This window comes from Etheostoma spectabile, chromosome 21 (assembly GCF_008692095.1).
Source record: "Etheostoma spectabile isolate EspeVRDwgs_2016 chromosome 21, UIUC_Espe_1.0, whole genome shotgun sequence".
In the NCBI taxonomy this organism is placed as follows: Eukaryota; Metazoa; Chordata; class Actinopteri; order Perciformes; family Percidae; genus Etheostoma; species Etheostoma spectabile.
The window spans coordinates 19,110,719-19,129,351 of NC_045753.1; the positions used below are offsets into that span (position 1 = coordinate 19,110,719).

At 38.6% G+C, this 18,633-nt stretch overlaps 1 protein-coding gene across 4 annotated transcripts in view; it reads right to left on the minus strand.

The window, feature by feature from the left end:
- LOC116671265 (protocadherin-15) overlaps window positions 1-18,633 on the minus strand; it is a 173,982-nt gene that overhangs the window by 78,193 nt on the left and 77,156 nt on the right. For all 4 annotated transcript variants that reach the window (XM_032502392.1, XM_032502391.1, XM_032502389.1 and 1 more), the window contains 9 exons: window positions 17,828-17,936; window positions 15,965-16,077; window positions 14,386-14,592; window positions 11,679-11,813; window positions 8,979-9,128; window positions 8,769-8,860; window positions 7,774-7,875; window positions 277-409; window positions 37-116 (listed from right to left, as the gene is read on the minus strand). In XM_032502392.1, the coding sequence (XP_032358283.1) occupies window positions 37-116; window positions 277-409; window positions 7,774-7,875; window positions 8,769-8,860; window positions 8,979-9,128; window positions 11,679-11,813; window positions 14,386-14,592; window positions 15,965-16,077; window positions 17,828-17,936 (1,121 nt within the window). The remainder of the gene's footprint in view (window positions 1-36; window positions 117-276; window positions 410-7,773; window positions 7,876-8,768; window positions 8,861-8,978; window positions 9,129-11,678; window positions 11,814-14,385; window positions 14,593-15,964; window positions 16,078-17,827; window positions 17,937-18,633) is intronic.

Consider the following 18,633-nt stretch of genomic DNA (forward strand, 5'->3'; position numbering starts at 1 on the left):
GTGTGTGTGTGTGTGTGTGTGTGTGTGTGTGCTTACTCCTGCTGTAGTGCAAAATGTCCGTGAAGGTCTCCGCTTTGGATTTTGTAGGTGATGGGGTCCCTCTCCCGATCCACTGCCTTAAAAAGGGAAATTTACTTGAACAATAAACCATTTTACCATAATTAACAGTGCAAAAACAGGGTGGAAACGGGTGGTGTGGATGAGGCGGTAGCTACTGAGTTCATCTGTAAGGAGCTGTGGAGGTGACAACCTGTGGTGTATGGAGTCTGAGTGTACCTGCAGATTAAGCAGTGTAGCTCCAGTTCTCATAGCTTCGCTGATTTCCAGGCTGTATTGTTGCCGCAGGAACCATGGAGGGCTCTGGTTGTTTGGGGGCAAAACTTCAATATATACCGTAGTAATGGATGACCTAAGGAAAGAGAATGAGAAGGAGAGAATAGGGTAAGGCGGACAGGACAGAGAGAGAAATTACAAAGACAGATAGAGAAAGCCTGTAAGTGAACAGATAATGTGTCATGTTGGAGAGGGATGAGAGAAGAGAAGGAGGAAAAGAAGAGCTGGAGGACACCACAAGAGTATAGTGGGTAAAAACGCAGTGTCAGGAGGGTGAATGGTCTATTATTTAAGTTAAGAGTGGCTAGCCAGTGTTTGTTTCTTTGCACTTCATGCTGTGTTTAACTAATCGATAGGAGCATGAAGCCAACAACAATGTGAAAGACAAAGAGACTAGACAGTGCTCTACTGCTGGGCTTTTACAAACGTTTTTGGCAGGGCTTAACGTTTTCTATGGTGCATTTTGAAAAACCTATCCTGCTGTTTCAATGATTTATTCATGTAGAATGGCTAGTGTTGTTTTACTAAGGGACAAACCTTAATCTTCATAGTAATTCAGTTTAATAAATAGAGTGGCTTCTTGTTAGGGCAGTATTTTTCTAGAATTTCAACCGTTATTTATAGATAAGCCTTGCACTAGAACACGTAAACCTTTAATGTCATATTTAGGCTGGGTACCAAACTTTGATAGTTTTAGGTACCAAAAGAATTGCCTCAATATTATTGAGTATCTAAGAATGCCATGTCATTCAATACCAAATTTCAATACCTAAGGCGTAAGTGTCCTCAGTGAGCCAATGAGCATGCAGCATGCTTTCTCTAAGGATCTGATGATTGCTTGTGATTGGCTGTCTAAAATTACAAGTCATAGATGCATGCAAATAAAACGACGTTATGCACAGAGACAGGGCTCACGTGTGTGTGTTGTAGTGTTTTGAGGGGCTTGACTACAGTGTAGGTCACATAGGTGTAATGGAGATGAAAAAAAGATTAGATCCGCAATGTATAATGTTGTCATTTCTTGTTTTTAACGGTACTAATATTGGTATTGTAAATGTTTGAACAATACCCAGTCCTAATCATATTAGAATTAATAATATAAAGGGGTTTGTACAGATGTCCAAAACTGAATTTAAGAATGTATGCAGTGATTGTAGATATTGTAGAGACTATTAAGTAAAGTTGTACAACAAGGATAACAAAATCAACTTTAGGTGAGAAGTGAATTCAGAAATGCCTTGACAGGTAAGGAAACATGACATTTTTGAATCAGCATTAAACTTATAACAGCATGTCACCATAATGACCTACAATTGACAGCGCTGTTTATTTCCAGCGCTGTAAATAGCTTGTGTCCTTCTGTCCGTTTTTCTTTTTTTAAATATTTGATTAACTGGCTCAACTTGTCTTGTGTAGAGGACTACAGGCCTATGGCAAATTGACTGCATTACATAACTGGGATATTACAACGTACTAACTGCAAATTCAAACAAGACCCAATTGGGAACAGAGTTGGCATCTACCATACCATTTATTTTAGATAATTCAGTAATGTATTTTGATCCTTGACACCACCTTCACAAAGGAACAAGCTGAGAGCTGGGACTCTCAATAATGACTCAAAAAAAACGCTCCACTGGCAGGGAGCACTACTTTGTGTAGACGATAGAACAGGATGCTTGGTGGGAAAAAAATGCCCTTGTTGTATATTACACCACTCAAAATTTGCATTAATCAAAGGAAAGAGAACAAAATAAAAATAGAAATAAATTAATTGAGCAGCTGTACCCCCAGACCTATTAAGATAAGTCTCATATCTAAAAGTAAAATATATGTTTAACCTTTCCACCGAGGTAAAGAAAAAAATTACATTATTATACCAAACACCCCTTTACATACAGTTTCCACCCTTTTATCAAGTAGCTTTAAAGTGTTAAGAATAGTCCTATTCAACAATGTATCAGTGTGCAATACACTGTCAATAATTTATCAGCTTTCAAACTCTTTATCGAAGCTGTATGTTCAAATTGAGATAAATGTTTACGGTGTTTTTAGAGGCGTTAACAGCCATCACATGGAAATAGTCTAGGCTTATTTATCCATATTTACTTTGAAGATTTGAGGATCTCCACTTGAATCTAAAATAATCGTTTGAGTTTGGACAGTGCTCGGCTGCACAGCATGAGTTTGCATTGACTGGCGCACGAGCAGGTCACTGAGGTTTACGGGTTTAAACATATTGAATTATTTTCCTCCTGCTTTTTCAAAAGAAGTGTTGAGGCCTGATGTTCACATGCTCACATGAAAATAAAAGCTGCTCACAGAATAAAATCTAGCTGAAAATGTCACATAAGGAAGAAATAGTGTACGACTATTATACCTTGATAGTAAAATTTCAATCTTACGTTTTGTCAAATTGGTCATTACCAACACTCCTTAACCCTCATATTGTCCTTGGTTCAAACTGACCCGTTTTCCTATATCAATGTTCTTTTTAACTACCCAATTGTAATTACCCCAAATAACATGATTGATTCCGCACAATGCTCTTTGGTGTGATTTTGATGGGTAATTTTGGGGCGTCTTTTTAAAAAGATTTGCATTTGAAAAAAAAAAATTGAAGTGGTTTCCAAATAGTATTGAGAAAAAGTTGACATATTCCAGTCTGTGATTATCCATCAACATACATTCCTTTAATTTTAGTCAAATTAATTCCTGATTTCTGCTTTTCTAACTCAAACATTAGGTCTAATTTCCAAAAAATAAGGTTTATTGACCATAAATTCCAAAAATAACTGTAAAACTAAAGTTAATAAGTTAGTGTTACGAAGTGTTGAAAACGTCAAAAAAGGGACAAACATTGACATTTGACAAGTGTTGAAAAAAGGGACAAAAATGTAACAAAAAAAAACATTAATAAAAGGTGTCAACAAAATTGTTGATTTTCAGTTTTGACGGGAAGACAACACAAGGGTTAATTAACAGGTTGGTAAAAAGCCCAATTATTCCCATTTTCAGTTTCTCCCCCGCATGACGTGATTGATGTTTGGTTTTACTCAACCTGAATTTCAGGGTAAGAAGCCGCAAGGATTTAGTTTGTGTTCCTACTTGGCGAGAGAGTGGAGTTTCAGCAGGGAGAGGAGAGAGAGATTTATTCCACTCAAACTGAATAATCGACTGAAAAAGCCAAAGAACCTTGGGTCTAAACAATGACCCACAAAATCTGTTAACATTCACAACAATAAATAAATAAATAGAGTAAAAGCTGGAAAAAATGTATGTTGCCAGAGTGTGTGAATTGTGGAAACAATTCACATGGCATTGTTGATGAAAACCGATTGAGGGACTGGGGATTATTATATATTCAGTTGTGGTTTCTACTGTAGCTGCTAGCTACGGCCTGTTTTTCCATCCTAAAACTCGGTCTATCAATAGACGCAATTCCTTCTTCCAAAACTCTTCTTTCTTATTTAATATTGACGATCATTTTCATAGACATGGTTAAATATAATTGTTCCTACTTGTACAGAACACACAAAGACAAATCCACACAAACCAAACTGACGTGCACATCACACAACTGACACAAATAAAATGAACGGTTGGCAGGCCGAAGCCTAATGTTTCTGCTGTTAATAAAACCATTGATTAGAATGGTCTTTCTGAATACTAGAAGTGGCACTATTACCACTACTATTTACAATATGACTACTACTGCTATTAATCTGTTGACATACATTTTGTTCTGTACATGTAATGAGCTATTTGGGGCTACAGCTGTATGACTTGGTGTTGACATGGCGATTCAGTGCCAAACTTGTGATTAACTTGTGACCAATGTTGTGCTATAATACTTTATTTAGTAACACTTTACAGCAATCTAATATTTTTTGTGCAAAAGTACAATTTGAAATAAATAATAAGTTACAAATGTAGTTTGTTCGCTGTCTTAACAGGAGTTTAATGGAGGATTAGACTCTGTATTCAGTGGATAGAGTGGAGTGGGACGGCTCACGGCTGGGGGTATTCACGCGCAATCCGCCACCACCAATGGATGAGGAGAAGTGTTCTTAGCTAGCCTGCCAACATTAACCACTAGGGAGTGGACAATCAGGAATCACCTATAGGGTTGGAGGTATGTAAACCCTGGGACTTCTGAAGTGCTGCAGAAGACAGTCATCATGGCTAGCGATACAATTGCCATTTATGGTCATAAAAATAATAATAATCTGCAAAAATAAGTACAGTACCTCCAAACTGGCTGGCTGCTTGTTTATTTGGTTTCATTTCCTATTTTAACACATGTGACCTGTGGGTATGCAGGATTTGGAGTTGTTTACAGGCACCTTTGACAGAGCTGGGCCAAGTAACACAAGTAAAGAACGTGATGTGAGTAATATGAACTGAGTAACTGAAAGAACTTCCCCAACACTGCTTGCGACTTGCAAATAAATTGCTTTGTACCACTTCTATAATTTTCTATATGCCTCTTGTGCAAAAGGACTTCTTTATCTTGCTCTCTATCTAGCTATTTATCTAACATCTTATCCTGTCTGATCTGTTCTCTCTGGTAGAGCGCTCTTTTCTCTCCTAACCCTAGAGTTTGATGAAAGTATAAATGAGACCCTGGAGCATAAGCTGTTTTCAGTATTCTATGGTGCAACGATCTAGGCCATGCAAAAGCAATTCTATACAATATATCTCAAGGGTTCTTCAATAGTCCCAGCCCCCTTACATAGAGATGGAATGCTGAAAAGCTGAGATCCAAAGTCATTAAAGAAATGCTCATGCCACTCATGTTTTGTTGGTGATCGCCAGGAAAAGGACACACGGCTCATTTTGGGTCCTGACCTGTAGTTTTTACAAATCAGGTAGCAGAGATGGATATTGATTTGTTATGCCGGTTATGTTTTCAGCTGAGATAAACAGGGGGTCTGGGGAAATTTGGGGACAATCTGTGAGCCAATCACTGGAACCACCTCAATCTGCAGTGGTTCACATTCTGTATTGATTTGGCAACTACATAGCTGGGGCCAGCTGGGGAGACAATTCAATGATGACAAACATCGTTGGAGAGAGAAATTCAGTTAAGTTGTGGTGACTAAATCGTTATATTTTATCATTTTATTACAGAAATAGGTAAGCAATGGTAATAATTAAAAAACAAAAGTTTTTTTTATTTTAAACTTTACTATGTGTTTTGCTCAACTAGACCAATTTATTAATCACAGTAGATAGATTTAGTTTGGGTAAATCTGAGGAAAGCACACAAGTCAACTGTTGATGCATAAAGGACATTTCTGTTGTTTTATATTAAGTTTCTTTGAAATTTTGAGTGTTAACCTTTAAGCGCCTGAGATGCTGAGAGGTTTCAGAGTACTAACTATTAGTTTTCATTAGAGATGTCCCAGGGCTAAAGGAAGGGTTTTTGGGCCGATCAAAATATGATCCTTTCCTCAGCGGACTATATTGTGTTTTCATCACCTCAGCCTGCTAGCCTTGCAGCACTGCTCACCTTTACAGCATTTGCCAGGCTCTACGCTGCGAGCACTTAGCTGCATGTGAGTGAAAATTGTGTGAATTTGTAAAGAATCTCTGGGTGCACTAGCAAGTGACTTTGAGTTTAGACACTAAGCTTGCTAAAGTGCAAGGATTGATGAAAAAACGGATTGGGACGTCCTACTTTTAAGAAATATTGACAACTCATAACTATTGATAAGTCAGCTGTTACCAGACCTCCGTAGCCAGCTCCTCATCTCTGCTTGAAGCTAGTGACTCAAGGTTACATTAGCCGTTACTACATAACATACCTGCAACCAGTCAAGTTGCATTGTGGGTAATGTAGGGGCCAGATTTTGATAAGGAATAAGAATGTGCAGCATACTGTCCATTGTGAATCTGAAACTGGTATAGCAGTACAAGACAATGGCCGCCTTTACAGTAATCAGTGTGCCTTTTTCAGCATTAGATCGTTCAGATCAGCTTGGCATTGCAGGTCTTTAAATTTACATTTAGGCACAAACACTTATCTGGAGAGCATCAAGAGGTTTAGTGTTAAGTTTGAGTTGAGAAAAAATGCTTGGGGGGGGAGGGGGGAGGGGACTGCTGATGGCCACTTACGTATGCAAAACGTTAAAACTGCTTTCTGACTAACATGTAACCAGGTGCTAGGTGAGTTAATTAAATGTGATTACATTTTTTATCAGGAGACTGATGAACCGAATTTGCACCGTTGGCCGCTGACAGCTCAAATTAAACATCTGACTAATCAGTGACTCTTGGATATTCTCTATTGAGCTGCTGAGCCTATATGAACCTATTAAACTAACTGTATTTCACACGAGCCTATGCCTAACGAGCAATCGATACCAAAAAAACAAAAAATCTTTATTCAATAACTTAGTGTTTTTTTGTTCTTATTTAAAAAGCAGGGACTTGGATTGTTTGATCTGTCGGCAAGTTAACCACAGAGTTAATTTATCTTTTTGTTGAGATATTTTAGAGTGCAAAACACAAAGAGCTACACCCAAGTGTGCTGTGAGTATCAACAAACTGATGTTTCTTGAGTCACATTGAGGCATGGTGCCGTGAAAACTATCTGCCACTGCAGCTGCTACATCAATCTATTGAGCAGTGTAGATTGACCATGAAGCAGTGGGTGAACGGTCCAATGTCTTGATTTGCTTGTCTTTGGAGGTATTGCACGGTAATCGCTAAAACAAAAAATTCACAATTTAACAGTTTTCTGCCAGAGTTTAGCTACCTAATCAGTACACACAGAGTTAAAAATATTGGGAGCAGCTGAAATAGCATGAAATAACCCAAGATGGGGAATAGCCTGAGTTTGTGTGTTTGCTGAAAGTTATGGCTCCTTATTGATTTAATCCATGAAGGAGAGATGAGGGGCAGGAGATGGGAAACAGGAGGCAGAGGAGAACAAAAAAATCAAAAAATGTCACCTTATCAAGTCAGTCCTTATCCTTAAGAATGCGACAGAGCCAGAGTGCATGACATTATGTTTCTTTTACCGGCTGTGGCATTTATTCTAGATGCCATGTGTGCCTGCAATTGCTGAAATCGTCCCTTCTCCGAATTGAGTGTATAATTTTCTTTCCTTTTCTCAAGAAGTGGGTAACTACTAGTGAGTCACCCTTTCATTACCTCTCGATCTGTGTTAGTCTTCTCCCTTTCCTTCTTTCCGTCTCACACTTATACAATCCATTTCCCTCTTTTGGACTCCTTGTAATTTTGCAATATATACTAATATTTCTAAAAATGAAAAGTCTCACCTGAAAAGGGTGAACCGAGGGAAGAAAATGGTAATGAAAGTTGGAGAGTGTCTAACAATGAATGCAAAAGCTCTAGAAATCTGATTACCTTTGAAGTCTCAGCTCCACACAGAGGGAAAGACAGATGAAGCAGACAGAGAGAAGCTCTTACCGTCTCTGAGGTACAGGCCCGTTGTCCACGGCTTCTACAGTCAAAGCGTAGCTCCGCCCAACAGTGAGTTGGTGACCTGGTGCCACTGTAATGACCCCAGTGCTGTGAAAACAGTTAACATTAGTATTACATGATAAAAACACTTGCTTCATATTTAGCGTACAGGTATGACCAGAGGTGAAATGTAACTAAGTACATTTACTCAAGTACTTTACTTAAGTACAAATGTGAGATACTTTACTTTTCATGCCACTTTCTACCTCTATTATAGAACATTTTAGAGATAAATATTGTACTCTTTACTCCACTTCATTAATCTGACAGTTTTAGTTACTGGTTACTTTAAAAATTAAGATATAGTTTATAAAATATGATTGTTTATTATAAATTAGACTACCCAACAATAACAGCCAACAAGTCCAGCTGAAATGATTGGACAATTAAACTCTTTGATTGACAGAACTGTTTTGATTATTTCCAGATAGAGATTCCAAATAGAGTATACTTTTGATGCTTTAAGTACATTTCCCTGATGATACTTGTAGGACTTTAACTCGTAAAGGATCTAAATACTTCTTCCACGACTGGACATGAGAGTGGTATCAATCTTATTTATTTAACATTTATTTATCCAGGTAAGTCGATTGAGAACAAATTGTCATTTGCAGTTCATTTACATTACACATTCATATCTGGAAGCTGCCCAGTGCAACCACAGTCTGATCTGCTGGCCACTGAGCAGCTCCACTAGAGCGGTTGCGGTTAAAGGCCTTGCTCAAGGACACTTCACAATTACCCCACCCAGATTTTATTATTATTGTGGGTATGGGAAATGAACAAGGGACCTCCCGGTCTCAAGCTCGCTTCTCCCTCACCTCTAGGCCACCAATCATCTAACGCTGGAATAAAAAATCTTACTTCTCAAAATGTAAATCTATCTCTTTCATATTCAAATAAAAATCTAAATAATATCACAATACAGGTGATATATTTACCTGTTGCCAATAATAAAATGTCCCTGGTGGCCAGCTAAGATCCGATAGGTGACTTGACCGTTGGGACCTGCATCAGAGTCGACTGCTGACAGCTGGGAACAAATACATTCACCATTCACATAAAGCATTTAATAAAGTGTGTTGTGAATACTACACACATACCACACATCAGAACCGTTATTAATACATAGTGTGTTTGACGGTGCGCACCTGTAACACAGTTTCTCCAGGGATCATGTCAGTAAACACGTTGACATTATAAGACACATTAGCGAAAGTTGGAGAGTTGTCGTTTGCATCCAACACAGTTATCGTCACTGTAACCGGGATGCTTTGCTGGACGCCATCTGATGCCAAAAGCTAGAGAGACACAGAAAGAGACAAACAAAGAACAATGTATACTGTATTTTTCTTGACATAAAAATAAGAAAAAAAGAAATAAAGTGTTCCTTCTTTGAGAAAATGTTACACTCAAGCTACTAAAAGCTACCTTTGGAGAATCCTGAGGTGGGCGGACTGTGTACTCAATATATCCTTGACATCTTGATAGTGTCTGTTTGTTTCCTTGTTTCTTTTGAGCTAGAGGTGTGTGTTTTTTCGATTTATATACTTGTTTTGGGTTTATTTATGTGTTTAGGGATGCAATTGAAAACTCTTGAAACAAATCTGTCCCGACTGTCTTTCCTCAATATTTCACTTCACCTTAACAATTTCCTCTCAATGATTGCTGTTCCCCACTGCCTTCAAAGAGCCCATATTATGCTCATTTTAAGGTTCATAATTGTAGTTTGAGGTTGTACCAGAATAGGTTCACTGCACATTGCTGCAGATCCTGTTTTCACCCTGTGTGTTTTAGTCTCTGTTTTAACAGTAGAGTGAGACATCTCAGTTCTTTACTATCTCAAGGGAGTTGCACATGCTCAGTAGCTAGGTAAGATCCCATCAGCTAGATAAATCTTTCTCCAACTTTGGTCAGTCCTAGGCAGGATTAGCTGGGAGACTCCTTCTAAATGAAGGCCCACTTGAGGAATACCTGCAGAACAGGGACATGGAAGTAGTTCTTTTGTAGATTATGGTGAACTTGGTTGCCTATTCTGCCAATCCTCTCAGCCCTTGTCACATGACCCATTGATTTTTCCATGATGACTATCCGAAATTCTGATGCGATGGATCCAGCACTGGAATTGTTTTTCAAACAAGTGGCAGACTGAGCCTAGGGAAAATGTGTATTGCACACAAATATACAATTTGTTTAAAATGAAAACAATGTTGTTCTATCATATTTTATATTTCCTATGTTTGTAAGCAGATTTTCTATGTTTTATTCGGAAGAAATTACCTGTCCGTCATTCAGCACACTAATATTTTGATGCTCTTGTATGTTAAGAACAAATGAAATGAATCCATTTGAAAAGTCAATGATGCAGATCAAAGTGCATATCAACAGAAGCGACAGAAGCTTCTACCCTGATACCAATCTTCTCTGCAATCTCATCTGCCAAGAAGCTGATTGACTCCTTTAAATGAAATCATTCTCCATGTCTCATAGCTCGCTCACTCTCCTCCTCAAGTTTAATTTCCCCAGCAAGGCTTTCATGATGATTACAGTACACCTCTGCTTTTCAATCAATACACCAGGCCTTCTGCTTTTCCTAGCTTTAACTTCCAAATAACTGCAAGCACACACAAGAATGCATTTACTCACACAATATGCTGCATCACACATGTGCGCACACACTGCCAGAATTACCAGACTGAATCTTACAGATAACAGACTGCTGTACATGAAATGGCAAGGCACACTCAGAGAGTTGGGGGAGTAAAAGTAGCAATACCACAGTGTAGAAATATGTCGTTATACATTCAGTACAAAATAGGTACCACTGTTAAAGATGCAGCTGGTAAAAGTAGGACTATTTGTAATTACTTTATATACTGCCAGATAGCTTGTGAATTCCCAGTCCCCCACCATGGATTCTGATGTGTAGTGAAATACAGAAGAAGTATAAAGTAGCAAGAACTGGAAATACTCAAGTATCTCAAAACTGAATGTCTTTCCAGTACTTCAGACACTCTGTTAGATTGCACTGAACTAACAATAAGAGCGGGAGAATGGCAGATTGAGAGAGAGAGAGGAACAGCAGAAGAAAGGTGGGATAGAAGTGCAAAGTGAACAGCAGAACCCAACTATAATGAACATGAGGGGCGGACAGAAACAGGGAAACTGATGGAAAGAGGTAACCACAGAGGGACAGCAATCACTGTAACAAGGAGTTTCTACTCCTATTTCTGCACTAACCAGTTATTGCTAGGAATGCTAAACAAATGTATAGGAGCAGTGTTACAATATCAAACAAATCCATATTTAAACAGTGGTAGAGGTATGTGTCTATGAAAGGTTGTAACGCACTAATCTTCCCATCTTTGCCTCTTTTCCTCTATAGCTTTCATAATTTTTGCCCTTCCCATGGCCCTTGTTCATTCTCTCAGTAACCTCCTGCTCTCTTAATACTAATGTCTTGTTCACCTGCGCAGCCATCCTTTGCCTTTTCTCTCCCCCTCACTTTTTCTCACTTCTCCCTTCCCTACTGGTAAAATTAGGGTTAAAATATTCCTGACTTCATTGAGCTACAGGTACACACCCAAACATTCCTCTCCTCTTTCCAATCCATATGCCCCCTCTCCTTCTGTCTTCTTTTTTTCCTCTGGGCTTGTTTTTAATTTCTCACTCCTCTTCTCTTGTCTCTCGTTGGCAGCCCTTTACTAGATAAGATTCTTTTTTTCCAAGAAGGCCACTATGGTTTTATCTAGGGTGTCTGATTTGAGGTCGGAGTTACTCAAATGCAGTCAGACGTCTCTCTCTCTCTCTCATTGTGTATAATGCATACAAATGCAAAGGCTCTATAGTACCGTGAATGCATAGGAGTCTTGTGTCTCCCTATCCAGTGGCTGCACCAGGGTGAGATATCTTCTGATTCCAGTAGCAGACACAGAGAAAACATTAGAATAGCTGTCCAATGAGAACTGGAGCTGAGGGTCCCTGGTCTGTTGGAGAGAAAGAAAGATGTTTAGGGGAGAAGACATTTCAGTCAGTTTTCTTTCATAACCCAGGGAGATACTATTCAAAGTCCGCCATATTGCTAGCGGAGCACACATAAAGCTGGTACACATTGTACATGTGAGAGCTACCCAGCACACCCCCGGCAATGAAATTATGGCTGAGCCCCTTAATTACTTAAATAAAACAAATATATATGTATATAAAGAAACTGCATACTTGATGCACATGCAGTAAATGATCAAAAGAGAAGATACCAAAAGTGAGAAAGCAATAATTATCTTTCTTTCGCTTAAACATTATCATATTTTACAAATGGAAGGAAAACTGGAATAAATGTGAGGAGAACCATAGCACAGCTCCGAGCAAAGAAGTACTTGGACAGGAAAATAAAAAAAACATCTCATAGGTTGTCTTGACATCAAAATATTCCTACAAGTGAGTGTGTGTGTGTATGTGTGTGTGTGTGTGTGTGTATGTATGTTTGATTGTGTGTGTGTGTGTGTGTGTGTGTGTGGTGTTAGTGTTATACTCAGTGATGGAGAGGCAATCCTCATCCAAGTCCTCCTCTGACATTATCCACACAGTCCCCTCCTCTGTGTGGTGTGTGTGTATGTATGTGTGTGTGTGTGTGGTGTGTGTGTGTGTGTGTGTGTGCGTGCGTGCGTGCGTGCGTGCGTGCGTGCGTGCGTGTGTGTGTGTGTGTGAGCTTTCATTCCAGATAAGGCTGGCTCAGCAGGGAAGGGGGGCTGATAATATTGTCGATGTAGCTAGTGTGGATATTGAGTCATAAATAAACACACACACAGACACTCACAGTCGTATGCAACACACATAAATAAAAGTGATGGGCGGCACATAAAAGCAATTAGGACTAATCATCATTGTTGGTACTTAATGCTGGAGGAAAGACCAGGTTAGCAATATTTAAAATAACTCAACATATATCACACACAGGCTCAGTAACACACACACACGCACACACACGCACACACACACACACACACACACACCACACACACACACACACACACACACACACACACACCCCACACACACACACACACACACACACACACACACACACACACACACACAAATTCCCTGCTGTGGGTCTTTTAGAAAGCAATGAACCAAAGCTTGTTTTTGTCAAAACGCCTATGCTACATCTTAAACAAACTAAGCTCTTGGGAATGCATCGGCGATAACAATGCAGCGGCACTGTAAATTCCTACATTATCACTGAGAGGCAATTTAAGAGGCACATGGTTTTACTCTCCAGATTCACATGGAAGTTAGATAGGGCACTTCACACACTGCAAGCAAGGCAAAAATAGAGAGATTTAGTAGAAGAAAAAGAAGGGCTGGAATAGACACCGCATATGCTCGATCTTTCATTTCTGTACAGTTCTTCCTGTGTAAACACTGTCACCATGCTGCTGGTTTTGTTTTTATGGTGATTTAACTGTGTTTAGAGAAAATAATTGACTTGTTTCCTTCTGTTTACACTCTTGACTCCTAAAGTTTATATTAGAACAGGTTAGAAAAGTTCCAAAGTGCCAGAATATTAGGATATATCAGCATAGTATAAGGAGTATAAGTAGTAGTACAAGTAACAAATGATTGTCAGGTAAACCCCTGCCACAAACAACAATTGTACAATTATAATGTGGCTTAGCATCATAACAAGGTATGGTAGACCTGTCTCCACATGGTGAGCATGGTGCTGTAGTACGAGTGCTTGCAAGAGATACTCCACACCTAAAGAGTTTGGAGGGTTGTGTCTTTTTAATCATTTATTTCATTTTCCAAAATCCAAAAAATGAAATAGGCAAAAGCAGAGAAATGGATAAAACAGTATGTTTGTCTGCTCTACCTTCAACTGCAAATGTTAGCATGCTCCGCTAACAGCTACAGTTGGTATTTCAGCTGGCAAACTCGAAAAGCCTGCTTTTGTCTGCATCATTACAACATCAAGGACCAATTTTTTATAAAAGTACTACAATTTTTAAGGATTAAATCTGTCGGCATTATCACTGTTAACTGCGTATGTGCCATACAAGAGCTCGACAGGCGTATCAACGATAACCGGTGGTTGAGCAAACGGTCAATTAGCACATAGCAAATCTTTGCGTGGCATGTGTCAAATTGCAAACTAAAGCAAATTACTAATACATTGTCATAGTGCAATACACATTATAATTCAGAGCAAAATCAATTAGGGAAATATAGGTAGCATCTGACATTGGCTGCCCTCTACAAAAGAGAGTAACTCCTCAGAGGAATGGGGCTACAACACAATACACACATACAAATGAATACAAATCTGTGTAAGGTTTTCATAAACACTAAAATTGAATGTATTTACACGCACAAAGGCTTTTTGATACAGGTATCTTAAAGACATAAATTAATATTTTTGCAAGTTCATTTTTGCATTGTTCTCTGTTTTCACAATCACATTTTTCTGAGTGTATCGTTTGTCTTGTATGTCAGAATATGGTTATTAATCTTATCATGCTTTCAGTCAATGACAGCTCAGTATGCTTTTAACCTCACCTCTTCCACATCGTTGTCCAGAGCTATGATGGTCAGCGGTGCAGACAGGCTGGCAGTGGTCGCTATGGTGGTTCCTACTGGTGAGGCCTCGCTGATGTAGCCATGGTAACTGGTCTCCAGGAAGTAAGGTGCCTGGTTGTTTTTATCCAGAACTTCAATTTGTAGGTTAGCAAAAGCTGGCAAGGGGTGACCGTTGTCCTGCTCGGCCTAAAAGCGAAAGAGAAAACTTTCCCCAGTTATAATTACAGTCGCAATTTCCTACAGGTCGGCTGTGAACTGGCTGGTCCTTTAATTTAAGTCCCCACCAGAGCGACGTCCTTGTAGTTTAAAGTGGATCCGAGTTGTATTCCACATGAGGAGCTGCTTGTCCTTCAACTTTATTTTTGTTATGTATAATCATCAAATCAAATCTGCTAAAAGTAGGTACAGGTACATATTGTCATTTGAGCCACTTATTAACATATATTTGTGTACGTTTGAGAAAATTGGCACCATTTTAAATGTATGCTAACTTCCCTTTAAGCATTTATTGTTTGCAATGTACCAATGGGTGTACAGTCAACAACACTTTGTTATGACGTGAAAGGCTGATTTATGGCAAGTTATTCTAGCAATAATGAAATCCGTGTAACTCACACGGAATCATGTCAATGTGTGTTTCATGTTTATGTATTAAGAAGAGTTATTATGAATCAAATCCACCTTACACAGTATCCTCAACTGCCCCATGCCCACTTTGGGAAGGCTTCATCGCTTTCTCTTTCCATTGAATCCTTATCTATTACAGTCCATATCCTGTGATTTCCCGATGAAATGACGTCTGGAACAATGAGTTAAATTATGGGGGAGCACAGAGGATATTTTCTTCGCCATCTGCCCCTGTAAAGTTAATCTTGTCCCTATGGGGCTCAAGGAAGAATTCAACTATTTAAAGTTTATTGAAATCTTCCAACCTAAAGCTCTTGATTATACTTCTTTTTTGTTTGCATTTTATTTCCGTTTGCCGTTATCATCTACATCTCATTCTAGTTGCCATTTTGCTCCTCCAATCATTAGATCAAGTGGGTTCAAACAGCTTTACCATACCAGGAGTATACCTACCATAATACAGTGTCATCTTATAATACACAATTTCTACACACTAATTTATCCAAATCTATAACCAACTTTAACTACAGCAAAAACATCCAAAAGAGGAAAAATTGCATTTTCAATTTCAGTGGAGCAGAAGCTGATGTATGCATGTTGGTGTAATTTTATTACCAGCCTAATTTAGACAAAACACCTTCACACACCATGGAGTAGTTCTAATGCTTCACAATTACTGGCACTTAATATGTTTAGGGGAGGATACTTTTAATTGACAGAAACCAGGAAGCACCACGTAAATAAATTGAGGAGAAACTGGTAGTCTATCTAAGATTATAGATTTACTCATCAACACCTTGATGGAAGATTGAGGGTTAAATGCAGTAAAACAAAAAAATACATTGAAAGGGGAGGGTGCTGTTTCCATAAGAAACGTGCTGAGAGAAAATTAAGTTAAAACTCCCCTGCTAGCAGTTCCAGTGTTCCTCACCTTGATAACCAGATCAAATCTGCGGTACAGTTCTCTATCGATGGGCTTTAGTAGAAGGAGCTCCGCGGTGGTTCTGTTCAAGCTGAAATATTCGGCATAGGACACTGGTTTGCCTGAAAGAGAAACAGTAAGAACTGAGCAAAAACAAAATAGATAAAAAATAGGGTGGTGTGTGTGTCAGTATGAGACAGGGAGAGACATATGTTATTGGTTTAAGAATCAATGTACTTTTGCCTGGTGGGTGTCTAGGGGAAGTATAAAAGGTACACTGAAAGGGGAGAGGGGTAGGGCAAGACAGCAAGATGGCTAATGCTCCCAGTTTTCTCATCTCTGCTTTCCACAGGTGGGGATGCACAAACACATACTGTATGTGGTGCTTTAGAATGCTGCATGGCTCAGTTGGGAAATCAGGTCCTGGTGAGAGGAGCAGCCACCAAGGCACGTTTGTGGCTACGAATGTTCGTGCGAGTGCATATCTCCTTCTTTTTTTTTTTTTAAGATTATTTTTGGGGCATTTTTAGGCCTTTAATCTGACAGGACAGTTGAAGATATGAAAGGGGAGAGAGAGGGGGAGTGACATGCAGCAAAGGGCCGCAGGCCGGATTCGAACCCGGGCCGGCTGCGTCGAGGAGTGAACCTCTATACATGGGCACCCGCTCTACCAACTGAGCTATCTGGGTGCCCACATATCTCCTTCTTAATGTGTGTACTTGTGTCCGGGGATCAAGCAACTTTGCAACAGTAAGTTTTTTGAAAAACCTTTGTTGGCCACACCAATTACCAAACACCGTTCATATATGGTCTTATGAAGGCCATGAGAGCTAAAACCAAAATGCTATTAATATTTTCTTTTCATTTTTAAAAAGTAGATTGTCTAGGAAATGCAGACTTGCAACATATTATTCCGCCTTTTGTGAAACTGTCTCTCACAATCCTTGTTCAGACAGCGATTAGTTTTACAGGAGAAGTCTGGGAAATGTAATCAACTCTGTGTCAAGTCATTACATTTTTACCAACTATGCAGATCCTCACAAGTAAAAGTCAACTTTTTTTGTGGTTCTGCATTTCAAACAGTAATCCAGATGGCTTGCATTGATGGCGCACTGCTGCTGCTATAAATAACTAAACTAAAGGTACTTATGAAGCATTAATAGACAGACAGTTCCATTGCTGTAATTTTGAAACGGCAATTATATTGCATTCAGTATTCCTCTGCTGAGTTAATCCTGCATATAAACAGGTAAGTGGCCTCCTTAATAACCTTACAATCATTTCCTTCAGTTAACAATTAGGCTCGGGCTTAAGGAGCCCTGAGAACACAGATCTTCATTGACAAGATTCTGTGAAGTCCTACTGTATGTAAACAGATGGGCTGATGTCACTTTGAATTACAATGTTATCGTTATTGCTTTAGGTAAATGGTCTGTTAACTATTGTTTTTTTTATTATGTGACCATTCAAGACAACTTTTGCATTTGTTTTTTACATTTAAATTATAACATTTTAGTCAGAGAGATTGTGTATATGTTTCTGTGCCAGCTAGTACGCTATATGTATAAAATAATCTATTATGGTAAATTTGCAATTATATATTGCAATGCAGTAAACATTTTGGTAAAAATCAACTGAGAAACTGTTTAAAAAAACAGACAGGGATATCTGGCTAATAAAAGAAATTAAATACTTACAAATTAAGGTACATAATCACATTTTTGCAGATATTATACACATAGCGACAATGACTACTGTATAATAGTCTAAATCTGTAGATTGCATATAAATGTATACTGTCTCACTGCATAAATTGCCTTATTGCACAATACTAGTGCCAACCAATCTAAACCCAACAAAATGTAAATCTACCAATGAGGATGGAGTATAGAATCCCTGGCCTGTCAGAGGGAGGTTGTAGGTTTCTGTCTTGGTCCACAGCTTGAATGGGTGGAGTCACATTGACGGGATTCACTTTATTCTGGAAAGAGAACCAAGGAGGGAATTCAAGTTGTATATCTCAACCATTACTTAACACTTTGGCAAAACAAAGAGATTAATATCAACAACATCAGAACTAGCAAAAACAGTAATTGAGAACTTGTGCCACAGCGGCATAACTTTGTGTTGTTTCATTTTGAGAGTGAAAAAAAAAAAGAAAATGTGAAACAAAACAAACAAACTTGACGTTTTTTTATAACTTTTAAACAACAGTTCCAGCTTTACTGAAAAACAGCTACTGCTTAGAAACAACAGCCAATCAAATTGGGGAAAGATATTAAAAATAGATATTTCTGTCCCACTCCGTTGTTCTAAGGTGTGAAGAAAAGCTTTAATGTATACTTTATTAAATTATTAATTTATTACTTTACCTAAGTTATTAATTTATGTAACCACAAGCTCTGAGCATAGCAAGTTAAAGTTTAATTGGAGGAACAGGATTATCAATTGTTGGCAAAAATACACTGTGGTATATGTTAAATCATATAAAGAACATGCATACATGTGCACACAATACAATTGTGTGTATACAAATATGTAGAAGATGACAAAATATCACATTCAATGAATTTCATCTATTTTTACTGTGCACATGTATTGTCCTGCCCTGTATACATATGTACACACACACATACATGCATATGCACACACACACACACACACACACACACACACAC